Genomic DNA, 19054 nt, shown 5'->3' with positions numbered 1-19054 from the left:
TAAATTCCTTATCTTTCATCATATCGATATCATCGCCCAAAGTCCCATCACGATTTCCTCATCTCTATCATTCAGTCATATCATGGTCGAGGATTTCACTCCTCCAAGCCATTCCGGCTTAGTAGCAAAAAGGGGCATCTGTGAACACCCCAAATTTTTCAAAATCTTTTAAATATTCTCTTCTTGCCCCTAAATTCATTTTTTAGCAAATAAGTCATTTTTTTTATCTAAATTCCAGTTCATTTCTCAAGTTTTACTGAAATCAAATTCATTTCATACGTTTAAATTGATTTCGGATCTAGATCTATTGTCCAGATCCAAGTCTAAGTCTCCTTGTTCAAATTTTAAATTAAAATTATAGAAAATACCAAAATAGTCTTTAAAAAGCTCGGACAGTCCATTCAACATCTGTTTGGATCCATCACATTGTATGTCTCGAGTCGAGTTTCAAAAACTCAAACATTTTCATAAAACTTGGGTCCAAACACATTTTCTGAAGAAATTTATCCAAAAATAGCTTTTAATTCTCAGAAAAACTCTTTTTTGTAAATATTTTATAAAAACACCAAAAAAAAATTAGTTTAACCTTTAATTTCTCGTGAAACTTTAGGATTTTATCCTAAAAATACAAAAAAATTGAAAAATAAACTAAAACCAAAAAAATTGGGAAAAATTACAAGAAAAACGAAGGATCTTAAGCCTTGTGAAACCACTTTGATGAAAACCTCATTTTCCTAACCATTTTTACAAAAATTTCCTAAAAGGAGTCCTCTTATTGGAAAATGAGAAAAGCTTCAACAGATTCCTCCCGTTCGCACCCTCCATCTTGGAACAACCTCTTCTCTCTCAGCCCCTGATCTTCAACCACCTCCCTCTCTCGAAGGCTCCTCTTCCCCTTTAAGAGGAGAGCACGCAAATGGATTAGAGGTCGGTCTCTTACCTCTCCACCGAGGATCCATTCTTCTTCATACTTTCCTCTTATTCCTTCGGTTCCTCCATTTTGATCAAGGTCGGCCGATCTTCGCAGGGGTCAAATTTTGTTTTCTCTCCCGTTGATATCTTTCCCTCTGAATCACTGAAGCAGATTCCTCTCTCAGAATTCTTACAAGCAAGGTAAGTCCCTTTAATTCTCTTTTTGATTGTTTTCTGCTAATCTGTGTTTCAGACATTTTTTTTTTTTTACTTTCATTTTGAGCAACGTATGTAATATCGGTTCATCTATAATGATATCGATCTACATCTTGCAAAAGAAATTCGCCCTTTTGCTGGGCTACATCTCCATTCGTTGTATATTATATTCCCTATGTCTCCATTATCTTATATGTATCGGAAGCCATTTCGATTTCTTATTTTATTCTGACATTTAAACTGTTTTAAATTCTGATTTATGCCTGATTCCTCCATTTTTTTTTATTACACTGGATCATCCTCCTAGTCGCATTTTTTGGTGATTTACTGTACTTTTCCCATGTAATCGTCCTTCATTTCAATTTTCGCATAATTTATTGCTTGATCTCCTGTTAATTAGATGCATGATTTATATTGTCGTTCTGCATATGGCAGGATCGACATGTATGTTATAAAATCGCAGGGAAAATGTGGTCCTGCATACTTTTCTTTTCTTTTTTTTTTTATCATCCGTCTATACCCGATCTCTTACTTAAATGATAGTCGGTCGTTTTTTTTTATATATATCATTACCACCAATCCATCTCATCTCATCCTTATTTTCATCATCCGTTGATACATGCATTTTAACTCTTCCAGGTTTGTTTTCTGAAATACATTAGATCCTTTGCTTCCCTCTCATATATTACATTATAGGTAATCAATAGTGAATCATCGAATCATTCATCTGTTGCGTCGGATTTTATGATAGTGTCTTATATTTCATATGCATCCACGAGTCTCAAGCTTCTTGACCCAGCATCGGGCTAACATTGGCTCATGTTCATATGCTTGTGTTATAGCCCTAATGTCACTTTCTACCACAGATTTTCATTATCTGTCTATACGCACTTTCATATCTCTGTTGGTTATAAAAAAAAAGAAGAGTTTTATGTATTGCTCATCTCCCTTTGATTTCTTTGTAGCTAGTTTCCCTGTAATTTTGCCATCAGACGTATTCCTGCCATTAGCATACAGGTGTTGTAGTCCTGTCAGTAGCGTAGCATCTTCAAGATTCATTTGTTATAGTATGGTTACCTCCATCAGCTCAGGTTAGTCTACTTGTATTCAATCTGAAGATGATAGTTTTGTAAGGTTTCTTGCAAATCGTATAGTCTTTGATTTTAATAAATTCAAGCATAGTATATTCTGCTAAGAGACCTATTTAGAACCTGGGGAATGGGTAGGGAGCTAAAAAAAAAAATGAATGATTTGTTAAAGGGGATCCCTATTTCTTAAGTAGTCCAAGGATAACCAATTAATCAAAAGGTGGGATTTTCATTCTGTATCAGATTTTTTTTTTTCCTTTTCTTTTCTTTTAACCCTTGATTATCTATGAACACTTATCCCAATACATTTTACCCTGTTTTGTGTATCACCTGTATGTCATCTCTTTGTTAGCAATCCAGTCTTGAAAAGGGTTTTCCCAATCTTCAGAACTCTCAAGATATCTGGTTTCTACCCTCCCTTCATACATCTCATGGATACTGCGAGAACATGAGGATTCAGTTTGCTGGAGCCCTACCTAGTGGTGCCGATCTTGACATTGACCACAATCTATGTTATCGTTGCTGAAGGAGATGTTTACAGGACATCCTCTAGGCTAACCCTCTGATTCATGTTGCTTGATAGTAAAAACAGAATTTGTAAATAGCAGTCCACTTCACCGAGGAAGTAAAAGCAATGAATGATCTAATTGTTATGATAAGATTTGATTTGCAGGGAAAACAGATTTTGATCGATGGGTTCAATCTGTTAACTGGATCTGCTGTAAGAATCAGCTTGAGTAAACAAATTTGATTCTCTAAGAAAACTTTTACTGGGAACTATCATTCTCTATATCCTCAAAGTTCGTGCACACCAGGTAAGTCATTTGGCATAATCAATAGGTGAGTCAGTTTGGTAATATCTTGGGATTCGTTTGACACTAACATCCAGGTGAAGTATGAAATGTCATTAAATTGGTTTGTTTGTAAATTGTGGTCATTAAGGTGTCAGCACTATGATTTAAAGGGTTGCTTCAGTTTTGTTATACTGGGCCAGAGATCTGGCAAGATTGAATGTTAGGCATATGCAGAAATTAGCTTTGGCCCCATCAAAGGCCTTGCAGCAAAATGTCTATGTAAACTTATTACTTTGTTGCTGACATTACGTTGGACACCAGATTTTTACTAAATACAATGCTGGAGGTATGCTTCTCTGAGGCTGGTCGGTTTATTCTTTTAATTTTGAATGATAAAAGGTGGAGGGCATCTTGATTAGCTTCCATTTTTCATATTACACAGTTTTATTGTCAGCTGTGTTTTCTCTTTCAGCCCTCCCCTGTTTCATTTAACACATATTCTGCATCTACAACAGAAGGTGCTACTTGATGCTTGCACTTAGCATTCACCATTGAATACATTCCCTGCAATACACTTCCTGTCACTACCATCTCCATGTTTCCCAGTTCTTTTATTACACTCGTTTGCATCTACCCAACACCCCCCCCCCCATGTTTTTAGCTACACCTTATAGTGGCATGAGCTTCACATCTATAACCCTCCACACCTCCATTCCAGTCGCCTGCATATACATTACACTAATCCCTCCAGCCATCATTTCCACACCTTCTCCATAACACAATAATATTCCAACACATTGTCATCAATCCTCTACGCTTGTTGCAACTCCACTTGATTCACAATATATACTGTTTTCTCATCTCTTGTGCACTCATGTAGGGGCGTCTGTGCCTTCACCACCATATGCCTTCACATATAAAATCCTCATACCATCTGCAATTATTGGCTATCTTTACCTCTCACCTTCATTACACAATACCACTTCACAAAGCACCTACTTGCTGAAATACCCGACACCTATCATCCTTCATCAAAACCACAATCCCTTCACATTTAACATTTTTACCTATATATGTGTGTATACATATACATATATGTACATATATATATATATATATATATATATATATATATATATATATATGTTTAATATCATTTCTTATCTTTCCATCATGTATACCTTGGTATATGAGCTAATATCTATATAATATGTGCCAGCTCTCTCTTCTTTTCATACTAATCAATTGTCTTGCAGGGAATATATGGAAAATATCATTACTTGGAGTTGTGAATTTGATTTTACATGTTGTAATAGTTAGATTTTAAATGAGAATTTACATTTCCTGTTTTAGATAGGATGGATGAGCATTGTAGATACCATGAATTGCTTATTTTCATGTTTTTTTTATCTTTATTTCTCAAAATCTCACAAATGGCAACACGAATGGCACGTGCACTATTTCATAAGAGGTAATTAGTCTTAAGTTGATGATTTACGTCAATGGCCATAGTTAGGATGTAAACAAGACTTAGGATTTTTATCTTTTACGAAATAACACTGGATCCACACTGGATCCATTTTCAAAATTCATCATATTTCCTTAAATATTTTCTCCTTTTATTAGAATTTAACTTAAAATTGACTCAAAATATATACCAATGGCCATAGTCAGGGTATATTGAGAGTTAATTTCATTTTAAATTCTATAAAAGCACCAAATGTATTTTATTCTTCTCCTGAATTTAAATATAGATTATTATATAATACATTCAATGACCATAGTCAAGGATGTATTATATCTTCAATCTTGTTTTGATTCATTTTAAGAATGGAATAGCTTTTCGAAATCCAATTTCAAAAATTTTTCAAATTCATTCATCATATAGGATAGATTTGCATCATATTTCTAAATTCTTTTTCATAAAATCCAAGTAATTCTTTCCTTTCTCAGATCAAATCCTATTTATCAATTCAAATTCAATTCTATTTCTCAAAAGGATTCAAGAATTCAATTTCAAAGTCCCATTTGACTTTGAAATTTCAGAATCATCTTGTATTTTAAATTCCAAATTCTATCTTAAATTTAAAATCCAATTCAACTTTGAAATTCATCTGTATATTCAAGATTCAATTCCTAAAAATCATTTTCCAAAGTTCAAATTAAACTTGGAAGTTCTTGATTCATCTTCTGAATTTAACTCCAAATCCATTTTAGGATCTAGGATTCAACATTCATATTGGATCTCAAACTTCAGATCCAAATTCCTCTTTAGGATCCAGACTCCAATTTCACTTCGGATCTTAGACTTCAGATCCAATTCCTCTTTAGGATCCAGACTCCAATTTCACTTTGGATCTTAGACTTCAGATCCAATTTCCTTATAGGATCCAGAATCCAATTTCACATTGGATCTCAGACTTCAGATCCAAATCCATCTTAGGATCCAGAGTCCAACTCTACATTTGGATCTCAGACTTCAGATCAATTCCATTTCAGGATCCAGAATTCAATTCCATTCCCAATTTTTAAATCCAAAATCCACCTACAGATCACCTCTGAATTTCTTAAATTCATCTCTATTTTTTAATACCATTTCTCAAATCCATTCTAAATTTCAAACTTCAAAAATCCAAATTCAATTCCATCTCAAATATTCATTTCCTTTCTTAAATTCAGATTCAAAATTCAAAATCCATTTTTGACTTTCAAACTTCATTTCCTTTCATTTCAAAGCTTCAAATCATTCTTTCTCAAAATCAAAGATTTATTCTTTCAACTCTAAATTACTCCAAAGACTTTGGAATTTCTCTGATCTATCTCAAGTTCTAAAGTCAAACTCAATCATCTTCTTCACTCCCTTATCAAATTCATCTTAGAATAACTTGGAAACTTTTTCAAAACATCTTTCGAAAAAGCATTCATCCTTGCATTGCACAAGCATGATTCTTTGTGCATTTAGAGTTAGAATAAATTCTTAGATTATATTTAGGCAAAACAAAAGGCATAAGTTCGATCCTTGGTTCGATTACCCCTGGTAAAGGCGCCAGGAACGGTCGAACCTCGTACCGACGAGCGAATCCCGTCTCTCCATTTTTTTCCCGCAAATTTTCAAAACGGAGGCGAGTTAAATTTCTAAATACTTTTCAAATTAAGGTCAAGTGAGACCCCGCAAAAGAGTTCCTCTTCTCTCTTTCTTTCCTTCTTTTCTCTTCTCACTTTCTTTTCTTTCTTTTATTCTTCTCCCTTCAAAAAGGGAGGAAAATAGATGTTAGAAAAGGAAAAGAGAAGGAAGAGAGAGAAACCACAAGAGAATAGGAAAATTTTTGCGATGATCACAGCAGCCCAACGACCACAGAAGATGCGGGGGTTTACCTCTGCCGGCGAGGATCGGTCGGTAACCGACGAACCACATCGCCTCATGGTGATTAACAACCGGTTACTTGCAACCCAGCGACCACACCCCTCCATTGGTAATGCTTCCTGCGGCAATCCTAGCGTTGGTTGAACATCCCTGCAGCCCGAGGGCCACAGGTGATGCTCCCCTCGATCCTCTATTTTTTTTAATAGAGGGTCATCGGGCTGCAATCGCCATCGGCGTACGACTGTCGAGAATGGCAGTCACCCTACGATGTCAGTTGCCATCGATCGTTGCCCCACGATGATGGGCGATCGCATAAAAAATGGGTTTGTTTGCCGGTGAAGGTTGTCGCACCATGGCAACAATCTTCGAGGAATATACTGCATAGCCTTTATCTGTCGTTGTTTGCGATAGACTGTCGAAAAGACCAGTGACCCATGTCACCCCACAGTGACATGCAGTCAGCGGTACCGACACGTGGTTGGAATTTATAAAAAATGCCGAAAGGCTCTACACGCCCGCATGCGCAGCACAATGCGTGGGACTCTGTGGGCCCATCACCCAATGTTGGTGATTTCTATAAAATAAACATATAAAGTGTACCTGTATTCGCCATAGAGTGCATGCAGGGAATTTGGCGTTCTCCTCAGTTGATCGACGCCCACGATGAGCCCAGACCATTGGTCGACGATGAGCAGGACCATGTACCACGTAAACTGGATGTGAAATTTGGGTAGGCTTACAGCTATGAATCTCTCATCATCTTTGTAGCAGCCTACCTCTTATATAATGGAAGAAATAGGCAGTTACCAGAACGTGGTCTCTCCACATTCACGTAACTCTTACCCACTAACCCCATTATGTGGCCCACTAATGGCTGTCAAACCGGATCACCTTGGAGAAAGTCCCAATCCCTTAGATATTGTCATCTCGTTCGCTCAATGTTTTAAAGTTCTCATTACCTGTTACTTCACCACCCAAAAAAAAATGTCTTTTGTCAAATCATGTATCTGTTCTCGGTAGGTGATAGCACGAAGGGTGGTAATATTTTGTATTTTGCCAAATCACTTGATCTGGCGTCTTGTAGGGTGCGTTTACTCTTTATAATAACCCATAAAAAGTGGAAGTGGATCAGGTCACGTTGAACATGAGCGTTTTTTCTCATGCTGACATCATGGCCATCCGATTTGCATTTTAAAAAGCTCAAAAGTCAACAAAACAACGTGACATTCATCCAAAATGCAAACAGACGGCCACGATGTCCGCATGAGCAAAAACGCTCATGTTCAGCATGACCTGATCTGTGCCCATAAAAAGTTGGTTTTTTACCTAATTCACTTTCCCAAAACAACACCACAAAAACGCTCATGTTCAGCATGACCTGATCTGCGCCCATAAAAAGTTGTTTTTTACCTAATTCACTTTCCCAAAACAACACCACTTACGGCGTGGTTGTCATGGAAACGTTGAAAAAACCATTTTTGTGGGTCCACCAACGTTTTGCAAACATGAGCTTTCCTTTCTACCCGAAAATTTCTGGAGAGCTCGTTTTCAACATTATATATATATATATATATATATATATATATATATATATATATATATATATATATATATATATATATATATATATATATATATATATAGATAGATAGATAGAGAGAGAGAGAGAAGCACATGCCTTGTCCAATTCAAATAAAAACGGGTTGGGTTGTACGGGTGGAGTTGGTTCCACCACTTGATGCCGTCGCGATGTCTCTTAGAAAAATTGAGTGTTGATGTCATAATTTGATGCTAATGGGTGAGAGGACCGAGCAAGTGATTGGACAAAAGATTAATCTTTTTGTGTTTTGAAATCACCGCCGTCCAACACTTCAATCACCATCATTTATTGTTGGAGCCCACCAAAGGTGCTGATGTCATTATTTCAGAACGAATGGTGGTGATGGACTGTTGTGATCTTTTGTGTTTTGTCAATCATCTGTCCTCCATAACTGATGGCATTAAGGGTGGTGTTGATTCGCTTTGCCAAAACAGCACCAATAGCAGTGGTGGTCAATAGGGACCCAAAAATGGCATGATAATGGTCTGTTTATTGACTAAAAGATCTTGTTCCCAGCTCCATCGCATTCACCACCGGGTGTAGACTCGCCACCACCGTCGGATGTATACACTCCACCACCACCGGCCCCAACTGAGTCACCTCTGTCTCCACCACCGCTGTACGTAGACTCGCCACCACCGTCGGATGTATACACTCCACCACCACCGAACGCAACTGAGTCACCTCTGTCTCCACCACCGCTGCATGTAGACTCTCCACCACCACCGTCGCCACCAGGCTCACCTTATAAACCAGCATCTTTACAAGGTACATTCATAATTCTCTTGACATGTTTGATGTGGTGTACAGCTAGCGAGTTTACGTGGTGGATCTTCAGTCTCATATGTTTATCTCAGTATCAATTAGTTTACCAGGTCGAGCAGGAGAGGAATAATTGTACAAAAGTTATTATCCAAATTTCACATAAGTTGATGCCTAGTCTGAATACAGATCTGAATGCAGTTTGGACTGATACCTTTTTTTTTTTAAAGGCAAGCTGGGATTACGTAGATCCCTACCAGAATTCAATTAAAAGAACACAAATGTTACAGCGTATGATTATAAATCTCCCCTTGAGCCGATCCGGGGTGATCCTTCCAGAATTTTTGGATACCCACCTCGCAAATTTCGTGAGCTGTTTTGCTATGAAGTTAGAGTTTGTACTGATACTTACCAAAAACAAAAGGTGATAAACTTTCACATATGGATGTGATCTAGATGCTTGGTTTTATAGAAACCTAATCTTGGATCATCACATTAAGATGCATAAGAAAGATATTTTAAAGTTTAAAAATCAATGGCCCAATATTTTTGTAAAAATTTAAATTACATTTTTCATAAAAATACATGATCCAACAGTCAATTCCTAGCAAATGTTCCACAGAATGCATATGCAGGATTGGATTTGCAAAAAAGCATCGAAAATGTCTAGTTCATACTCTCGTTCACATATTTCCAGTAAAACATATTCTAGGGACCCCCACCACACACACACACACACACACACACACACACACATATATATATATATATATATATATATATATATATATAGAGAGAGAGAGAGAGAGAGAGAGAGAGAATGGCAGAGTCCAGACCTAAGTTTTCAGCCATAAAACAATATACGTATCTCAGAATAAAGTTTAAGTAGACCATTATTTTGCTCTTGGAACTTGGAGAAATTGAACGAAAATGATAAAAAATTGACAGGGTTTCTCAACCTTGACTGTGGACTCCAAGTGGGTTCAAACTACACCAGCGAGACAGGCCTAGTTTACACTTCGGATGATGGGTACACGGACAATGGGGTGAGCAAACAGGTCGATTCTAGCATTGCCAACAGCGTCCCAAGGATGTACCAGACAGTCAGAGCCTTCTCGGATAGCAAGAGGAATTGCTATGATCTATCACCCATGAATGAGGGGAGCAAGTACCTGGTCCGTGCCTCTTTCATGTATGGCAACTACGATGGTTTGAGCTCACCACCAAGTTTTGACATCTATTTTGGTGTGGACTTGTGGAATAGTGTAAAGCTGGACAATGAGTCCCATATTTTTTGGACTGAGGTGACTGGTGTGGCTCGTTCAACGGCCGTAAGCGTCTGCCTTGTGAAAACAGCTAATGGAATACCTTTCATTTCTGGGCTGGAGGTTCGACGTATCGACGGAATCTTCTCACCTGCCAACCTTTCCCTCTCTGTTGTGACGACCATGAGAATAGATGTTGGAGCATCCACCGTGACAAGGTGAGCAACTTATTCCTGTGATAAAAGATGAGCTCCTTACCACCGAGGTGGTATCCCATGTATTAAGCGGGGTCCTGTGTCAAGCTGAAGGCCCAGGATCGAATCCCTCTGCCGTATGGGGGCGGCTGTTGTTCTGGTAGGGGTCCGCCTAACCCAAGCATGCCTTTTCAAAAAAAAAAAAACGAGTTTTTTTCTTTCTTTTTTTCATACATCTCGGTGTTGGGAACTTTTGAACACGGATCTTATCATTTAAAATTGTATGGGTTCCATCATACATTCAATCCTAGCCATCCAATCAACGGCTTCTGTTGGAAGGTTAGGATTGAACGTATGATGGAACCCATCTTATTTCAAAAGTTCGGATCCGTGATGGGGTGTCTGAAAGTGTATGTTATAAAGCAATTCAAGGGAGCAAAAACATTACCCATGACCACGAGTAGCAGGGCTACTGTGCTGTTGCCACTTGCCAGTGGGGTCGGCTTAAGACATTCAAGTTGAAGGATGTCATGACTTCAATACCCAAGATAGTTATCCTTTGCCCTTTTGCAAAAGCAGCAGGTTTCCTGTGCAAACAATAGGTTTGTGGTATGAGGTGCCAAGGTGATAAGAATAGAAGCTGGTACATTTGGGCTCTCACTACAATTCTTCTAATGTGGACCTTCGATCCATCTTGTTAAATCCGTTTCATTCTATCATCTTGGAGGGTAAGGGGGTGGCTGAGAGGTTTTAACTGCCTGAGGGAGAGCCTAACAGTAGAGCAACAATCTCGCTGTGTCCTTGAGACATTGGTCAGAACAAGCCGGCAAACAGGAAGAACAGACTTAAAGAAAATTAACTTACAGCTCCAACTTTCTGGGCAAGCTAGACCTCCAATCCATGATGTCACTATGGTTCTCTCGATAAGAGAAATCCGTTTGAGCTGCAGGTACCCAGATGATCCATTTGATCGCATATGGACACCAGATGATGATGCATACGGGATCCCACTCAACACAACTCAGGAAGTAAAGGAAGAGACAAAATTGCGATTTGGATTGCCTTCCCGTGTAATGCAGACTGCCGTCTACAAGCCCCTCAATCCACCCCATCACATAGACATAACTTGGCCAACTGATCCCAATGCCAGTTACTATATCTTCTTGGCATTTGCAGAGCTGTTACAGTACCCCGAAAACGAAAACAGAAGCATCATTATAATGAAAAACGGAGAGGAATGGTTTGATTCTTTTACTCTTGACTACCACAGTAGCATTGTGGTGTACTCAACGGAGCCCATGACCGAAGGTCATTTTTTGATGTCGCTACAGCCAGCCGACAATACCACATATGGTCCTTTGCTAAACGCATTCGAGGTTTACAAAGCTGTTAGTGCTTCGGCATCTTCTACCTTTCCCCAAGATGGTGTGTGGCTTGAAACTTAATTACTATGCTTTCTTTTCTTCTTATATAGCAATCTATGTCACATGGATACGGCTGCAGATGCAATATGACTTGTATGTCATACGGAACGGCAATCAAAACAGAGTATCCGTATGACATAGATGGCAATAGAAGCTAAATATAAATCTATCAATAATATATACGATCGCTTTTTTGCACTTGATTTGCAGTCGAAGCGATGGTGGCAATCAAAGAGTATTATCAGCTGAAGAGAAACTGGAGAGGTGATCCATGCCTTCCACAGAATTCCTTTTGGGATGGGTTGACTTGCAACTATGATAATGCTTCGGCACCAAGAATAATTACTCTGTGGGTGGCATTCCTCTCTCTACTTTCTCCTCAATAGAATTCTTTTTTTTCCTGTCTTTTCTTTTTTTTTTTTTGGTAGTTCATGATTTATAATAATCAGTAGCTCATTCCATGCACCCATTCCTTAGGGATCTTTCTAATTGGGGACTAGACGGCTACATTACAGATTTCATAGGAAATTTGACATCGATCAAATCACTGTAAGCATAACACACCATGAAATGGTGATTTTCTATTTGGTTTGTTTTGTAACTAATTCCATTCTCATGTTTACATTTCAGGAATTTGTCAGGCAATAACTTGAAGGGTTCAATACCTGGTTTTCTAGAGAATCTAAAAGATCTATCTGTACTGTAAGCATAATTCTAGTTTTTACTTTTTTCTCTTTTTTTATTTTTGTTAAGGTAATCAACTTTATTTGGTGGTACAAAAACTTGATATACCCGGGTGACAAGTCATCAGTACAGAGATAACCAATGTCAAAATCAGGTAACTACATAACCAACAACTGCAAACCGCAGCATGAACTTTTTAAAGCCCTCATAAGCCACCTAACCAGGTATTTGGAGCCCTCATGGGCAAGTTTCATTTGTAATTGAACAAGAAAAGAAGTGCAGAAAACTGAGCAGAATCATGTAACTGCATAAACTATAATCCCCAGTATAACAGGGCCTTTTTCCCAGTTCTTGATACTTTTTCTTGCATTGTCAGTCCTTCCACCATTGATACTAGCAGCCTGTTACGATGAAATTCAACGGATTACTTACAGAACCTGCACAGCTGATAATGGCCACTATTGTCTGACCTCTGTCCAATACTTTTATTGTTGTAACATCAAAATGGCCGCACTACCGACTCCCCCAACACAAAATTTACTTGCTGCTTTGGCATACAAAGGACTCACTGCTCATCTAACTTGCCCTCCACTACCAGCCTGCACCCAATGCCAATTCTTCAGCCTTGCCTGCCATAACATCTCCACAAACCAGTACTCTTAACTATTGGTAACTTGGTATTCAACTCATCTCTGCCAAATCTTCTGACACCCAGCCATGAGACATCTCGACCTGCCCATTTAACTCCAATCCATATTTTCGATTCGCCTGCTGTAAGCTATATTGAATTGCATCAACATGTTTTATACTTATTGTCAGGTTAATTTTAATGCACTGTAGTGTAGAATAGTTGGTTCGAATGTGTTGCATGGAAAATTGGAGGTAATCGCATTTAAAATTTTATGTGGAAGTCTAGTTTTGAAATAAATACCTTGAAAGCAACGGGGAACTTACAAAAATCATGGGCTGAATGCAGAGATTTGTCGAGCAACTATTTGGCTGGACCAGTTCCAAATGCTTTGCAAGAGAAACAAAGCAAAGGATTGCTAGTATTGAGGTTTGCTGAACTCCCTTGACCATGTATAGTTTGTATTTTTCAGCAAGAAGCATCCTACAAAGTACTTTAATTCGATACAACACTACAAGAAAAATGCTAATTAGCGACGGAAATTTGCGACGAATTTTTTTCGTCGCAAATTTGCGATGGATTAGCTATAAAAAATTATCCATCGCTAACATTCAAATGATTTGTGGAATTAGCGACGAAAAAATTCCGTCATGAATCTGTCACTAATTAGCGACGGATTCGCGATGAAAAAACTTTCATCGCTAATCTATCGCAAATTAGCGACAAAAGTAGCGATAGATCAGTTCTTTCGCTAACTAGAGACCAGAAATTTGTGATGGACATTATCCATCCGCTAAACAGTTTAGTGATGGATAGCGTCTGTCGCTAATCCACGGTTTTCTTGTAGTGCAAGGACTAAACCAAATATCTACCACTATTTGATATAGGTTTGGTATCCAAAAGGGAAGCAAGAAGAGTCACCGTTGGATCTGGATCGTGCCTACCACCATTGCAATAGTTCTCCTCCTGATATGCATTCTGGCAATCACAATCAAGTTGAAGACCAAAAAGCCACCAGGTGCGCCCATGCTAAGCTACAGCCTTAGGATGTTCTTGGAAGCATCAATTGGTTCAAAGAAGTTTTCAAACATCAAATGGCCAAACATGGAACTAGTGCTTGCATGCTGGTGTTGCATACCTTTGCGGAAACAAAAAAAAATCAAAACTTAAATTTTAAACTCCAAGAGGGTGTTACCACACTTTCTTCTCAAGTTCTCAAGCTTGAGGATTTACACTTTTGCTTACAAGAATCCACTCTTTGTGCTCTCTTACTGGTAGAAGAAAACTTAAGCCTTTTATCTCTCACAATGAAGAAGAACCTCACATTCTTATCCCTCACCACGTGTCTCCCGACTCAAAACTAATACGCTTATCCAGAGAATGAGACGCTCCCGTTCGAGCAGCCACAGCTTAACCTTCGCCCCGAAATCGTCTACACGTCAAATTCTCGATTGCCTTCTCTTGAAGTTGAGATATTGATGGTGTTGACATCTGCTAGAAATATTGAGCTTGTTTTGTTTCTTTCCAATTCAAATTTCTTTTCTTTTACTACAGATTAGTATCTGGAAAGTTGGCTCGTTCCTTCTTCAACTTTCTAAACCTTCGTTTTGCAGCTTCCACTTGCCGTGTTACAAGATTTCATACACCTCATTTTTCCGGATCTCATCCTTTGTTTTCTCTAAAAGGGCTGCATTGTTGATCTATGTAGGCTGAGTTTAGTGCAACTTATATCCAATTGATCAGCGTTTTATAGCATATTGAATCCATTACTCGTTCTTAATATATGTGGCAGAAATGCCATCCTTTCCCGTGCATAATGTTGTAGATAAAACCCATCATTTCTGCACAGAATACTGAATACTTATAGGCAATGTTGTCAGACTGGGATGATCTCAACTTTTCTAATTATCAAAGCAGCTGTTTCTTGAATGCCAATAAACTTTAAGACAGTATTCTCTATCGTTTGATTGACAGAAGCTCTATCTTAGAATAGCGCATTATCTGTTTGGGGTTTGGTTATGACATCCATTTTTTATGCAGTGACTTTTTTTTGAGACTTTATCATGTGAGACGCATCTCTGACGATATTATCGTCAGGGGTGCCTTGGATACAACCCAAAACACCACCATTTTTTCTTGTTTTTTAGCCATTCATTGTTTGTGTTTTAGATGTTCATCTATATTATGAATGGCACTGAAACTTTTTTGTGGGGCCAGTCTGAGAGATGTTTTCAACCATGGTGTTTGGGTTGCCGTTCATCACATGAATGAACGACATCCAAGGCACCTATGACAGGATGACCGTCTAAGGTGCCTCTGACCCGATCCTCTCTTTTTTCTTTTTTCCTTTTTGTCCTCAAAATTTCATTAAAATAGTGTCAAGAAGTTACAAAAGCATGACTATTTACAAAGGTGTAATCTCCACAGAAAGTAATCGATTGATCCGCAAAATAAAGCAAAAAGTAGGATAGGAAAGTCCAAGATACAACCGAGCAAAGAACCGCAACCAAGACCAATAATAAACAGGTGAAGTAGGTCTGGAGCGAGCATTGTATCTGAAAAGCTATGTCAGATGAGCATCGCATATTCTGAAAGTACTTCTCCTGCTTAGCATTAGTCTCTGCAATGATTCTGTGAGGATTAATTTTTGGTAGTATTTGTATTTTTATTTGCTAGCGAAAAGTTTCAGACTATATCTGTGTTGCAATTTTGTGTGTGGGATGTGTGATTTCTGCTCGTGCTCCCTCCAGAATCAGCTGCACATAACAACTTGCGAGAAGCCACAACTGAAAAGCCAAAATCCTTACATGGACCTTCAAGTGCCCTGAATACTAGCTATATTGAGTTTTTTAGTGTCACTAATAACCACGAAATAGAAGCTGCAGAGAAGAACAAATCACGAGAAGCCACAACTGAAACACCGAGTAGACCCTTACTTGGAGCTTCAAGTGCCTTGAATGCTAGCAGTATTGAGTTTTTTAGTATCACTAATGACCACGAAATAGACTTTGCCAAGGAGAACAACTCACAGGAAGCCCCAGCAAGAGCAGAAAGTAAAGCCCCAGTAGTACGTTCAACTGCTTTGAGTTTTAGCTATGACAAGGTTGTAAGGATCACTAATAACTTTGAAAAGGTCATTGGCCGTGGAGGGTCTTCAACTGTTTATTATGGCTACATGGATGGTTCTGCATTTGCTGTCAAGATAATGAAGGATTCATTGTCAAAAGCTGAAAACTTCATTGCAGAGGTTTGTATGAAGAATCAATGCATTCAACTTATGGAAAGAATACGTAGCTATACATTGTTTGACATTTGACAAATTTCAACAGATTGAGATTCTACTAAGGATCCATCACAGGAACTTGGTTTCTTTAGTCGGGTATTGTGAAGAAGGTAATAACCTGATCCTTGTATCCGAGTACATGGCCAATGGAGATCTCTCCATGCTACTGTCAGGTATGATGCCTCAATAAACCATAATACAGTATGAGATACAGATGCTTGTTGATATATGATAATGCTGAGATACAGATGCTTCTTAATAGTTGAAAGTGCTGCAATTTTTTCCTTGATGAAAACGTGAAGACAGTAAAGAATACCTTAGAGATATCCAAAAAAAAAATGAAAAACCTAGATTTCACATGTTAAAGAGAAAAGTAGAAGATAAAACCGAACCTGGTTTAGATACTTAAATAAGATTAAGCAAGCAACACCCGGAATCATGTTTTGCAATAAGCAAACAGTAAATCTACTGCTAGTACATGGGACTGGAAGTAGAGCCAGGAATTTTCACAGATGGGGGCTAGAGCTCATATTTTTGTCTTGGATCCATTTGAATCCAAATAAAGTCCTAACTGCAGTACTTTTAGTGTATTTTTAGGTCAATAGGCCAAAGAAACTTTAGTGTTTTCCTAGTTACTTGTGCTTCTACAGGTAACTTTAAGGAACTATTAAGAAAATGTTTTCAATATCAAGGATAAAAATTGCAGCATAAAAATATATTTGAGAATTTCAGTATATTTAGGAGGTTCCCACGTTTTTTGGAGGCAAATGTAGCTTTTGTAAATTTATTTGCACAGGTAATCTGTCAAAGACGCAAAATCAGAGGCACTCAATGTGACCCACAAATTATGTATAAGAGAACTTTTAGTGGATGGGGGAAGCCTGCCTCACTCTTGAAAATTTGTGACATCAACTATTAGAAAATTAATGCTAGGAAAAAGACAAGCTACATTTTGTGCACTTGGGTAAGTCCCTATAGAGAAGATATGACCAACTTCTTATCAATATTGAGAATGCAGTGAATACTGCTTTAAACAATCCAAAATCCCTCTAAATGTTAAAAGAGTGCTCAAAAGAACCTTCTAAACTCATTTAGCTGAACAAAAAATAAATAGTCCAATCACCAATGTTGAAAAAAGAAACAGGTCCATCATATTTATTGCTTCCAAATGGAAAGGTCTGCAAAATACAGACAACAAATAGCTCGTGGAGAACACTTGCAAAGCATTTGTACTTTCCAAGGATGACCACCACTCTGTTATGCTTGATCTTTCCACATCCTGATTATAAATATGCCTGCATATTCTATTCTTAACCTTGAAGAAAAATCCACCTGACTGGATATGAACATTTACAGTAAATAACACATTTTGCCAGGCAAGTCAAACATGAGCAGAGCCTTGACCTGGAATCGACGACTTCAAATAGCACTAGGCACAGCAATAGGTTTGAATCTGAAGCTTTCTTGCATAAAGTTTCTTTAATTTAGACTTTTATTTCTCCTATAATTTTTCATGAAATTGTTTTAACTGCAGGTTTGGAATATCTACATACTGGTTGCAAACCAATAGTCATTCACAGGGATGTTAAGTCCACAAACATTCTTTTAGATGAAAAACTAGAAGCAAAATTAGCAGATTTTGGGTTGTCGAAAAACGGAACTGTTGATGGGTCTACACTTCATGGAGCAACCAAAATTGCTGGAACACCTGGTTACATAGATCCTGAGTATGACTTCTTCGTAAAACTTGTCTTCCCTATTTTAAATGCCATAGCCGTAGTGTACATTTAAAGAAACGGAAACTATGTATCATACATGTCCGAATCCTCAAAGTTCTCAATCCTAACAATCAACGTATTGAGAACTTCTTTACCTATCAACGTTTCTCAAATGGTTTCCTGCATAGATTTGTAATTATGAGAAAGGTCAATATTCTGGCTTCTAAGTATTCTATAGCTGTTTTGGAAGCATATAACAAACGAACCATGGTAGTAATAATTTCAAGTTTTCAACACACACAGAGCACACACAAAACATGCTGTTTGGCAATGAGCAGTACTATGTTTCCATGATCTATAAAGCAGTAGAGGAAAAGGAATTACATCAATAGAGGGGAGCACACATGTATCTTTTCATAGTTTCCTTTAACATCCATGTAAAATATCAACATTTCACGAGTTACCTAAGAAACAATTTTTCGTCCTCGTTTGTTTTTCCACAGGTACTACAATACGGAAATGCTCACCAGAAAAAGTGATGTCTACAGTTTTGGTGTAGTGCTTTTCGAGCTTATAACAGGGAAGCCTGCAATATTTTCTATAGGCAAACAACGCTGTAATCTTGTTCAATGGGTCACAGCCAAACTTTTCAGAGGCGATATAGAGGGTATAATTGATCCTAGGATTCAAGGTTACTGCAATATCAACTCTGTATGGGAAGTTGCGGAGATAGCGAAGAATGCCACTGAACGTGAAGCGAAGAAGAGACCAGCAGTGACTGAGATTGTGAATGCTCTGAAGGAAGCTTTGAAGCTGGAAGTTTCACAGAAGGAAGTGAGTCCACCATCTGAAAATTCGGTAGTGCATACATCAGCTAATCCACTTCCAAGGTAATTTATGCGTCTGTACTGCCATTACAAATGTCTAGCCCACTTTCAATTTCAAACTGTTTCAGAAATGTAGGGTATGTCTTCCCAAATAAAAACCCCCCGAGGTTTTTGCTCCTGAAATTAAACACTCGAGAACAGGTATGGCATCAATGAAACCCTGCAAAGGAATCGAGCGTGTAATCTTCTACCAGAGTTACTTCACAGTTTGAATTTTCCATGTTTCAAATTCCGG

General features: G+C 38.1%; 1 protein-coding gene and 1 pseudogene across 2 annotated transcripts in view; one reads left to right on the top strand and one right to left on the bottom strand.

The window, feature by feature from the left end:
• The window catches only part of LOC149814962 (protein NUCLEAR FUSION DEFECTIVE 4-like), an 87641-nt pseudogene that overhangs the window by 56613 nt on the left and 11974 nt on the right, over positions 1–19054 (bottom strand). The window lies entirely within an intron of this gene.
• On the top strand, positions 8439–19012 carry LOC149814963 (senescence-induced receptor-like serine/threonine-protein kinase). The gene is made up of 9 exons (XM_089989273.1): positions 8439–8742; positions 9685–10219; positions 11145–11620; positions 11830–11968; positions 12097–12168; positions 12250–12321; positions 13280–13360; positions 13819–13949; positions 18436–19012. The coding sequence occupies exons 2-9, from the start codon at positions 9828–9830 to the stop codon at positions 18489–18491; spliced, it is 1419 nt and encodes a 472-aa protein (XP_089845399.1). The 5' UTR covers positions 8439–8742; positions 9685–9827; the 3' UTR covers positions 18492–19012.

Source organism: Nuphar pumila, chromosome 15 (assembly GCF_984573655.1).
Source record: "Nuphar pumila chromosome 15, dmNupPumi1.hap1.1, whole genome shotgun sequence".
Taxonomy (NCBI): domain Eukaryota; kingdom Viridiplantae; phylum Streptophyta; class Magnoliopsida; order Nymphaeales; family Nymphaeaceae; genus Nuphar; species Nuphar pumila.
Note: the sequence above shows the minus strand (reverse complement) of the source record. Positions and strands in the feature narration are given on the sequence as shown.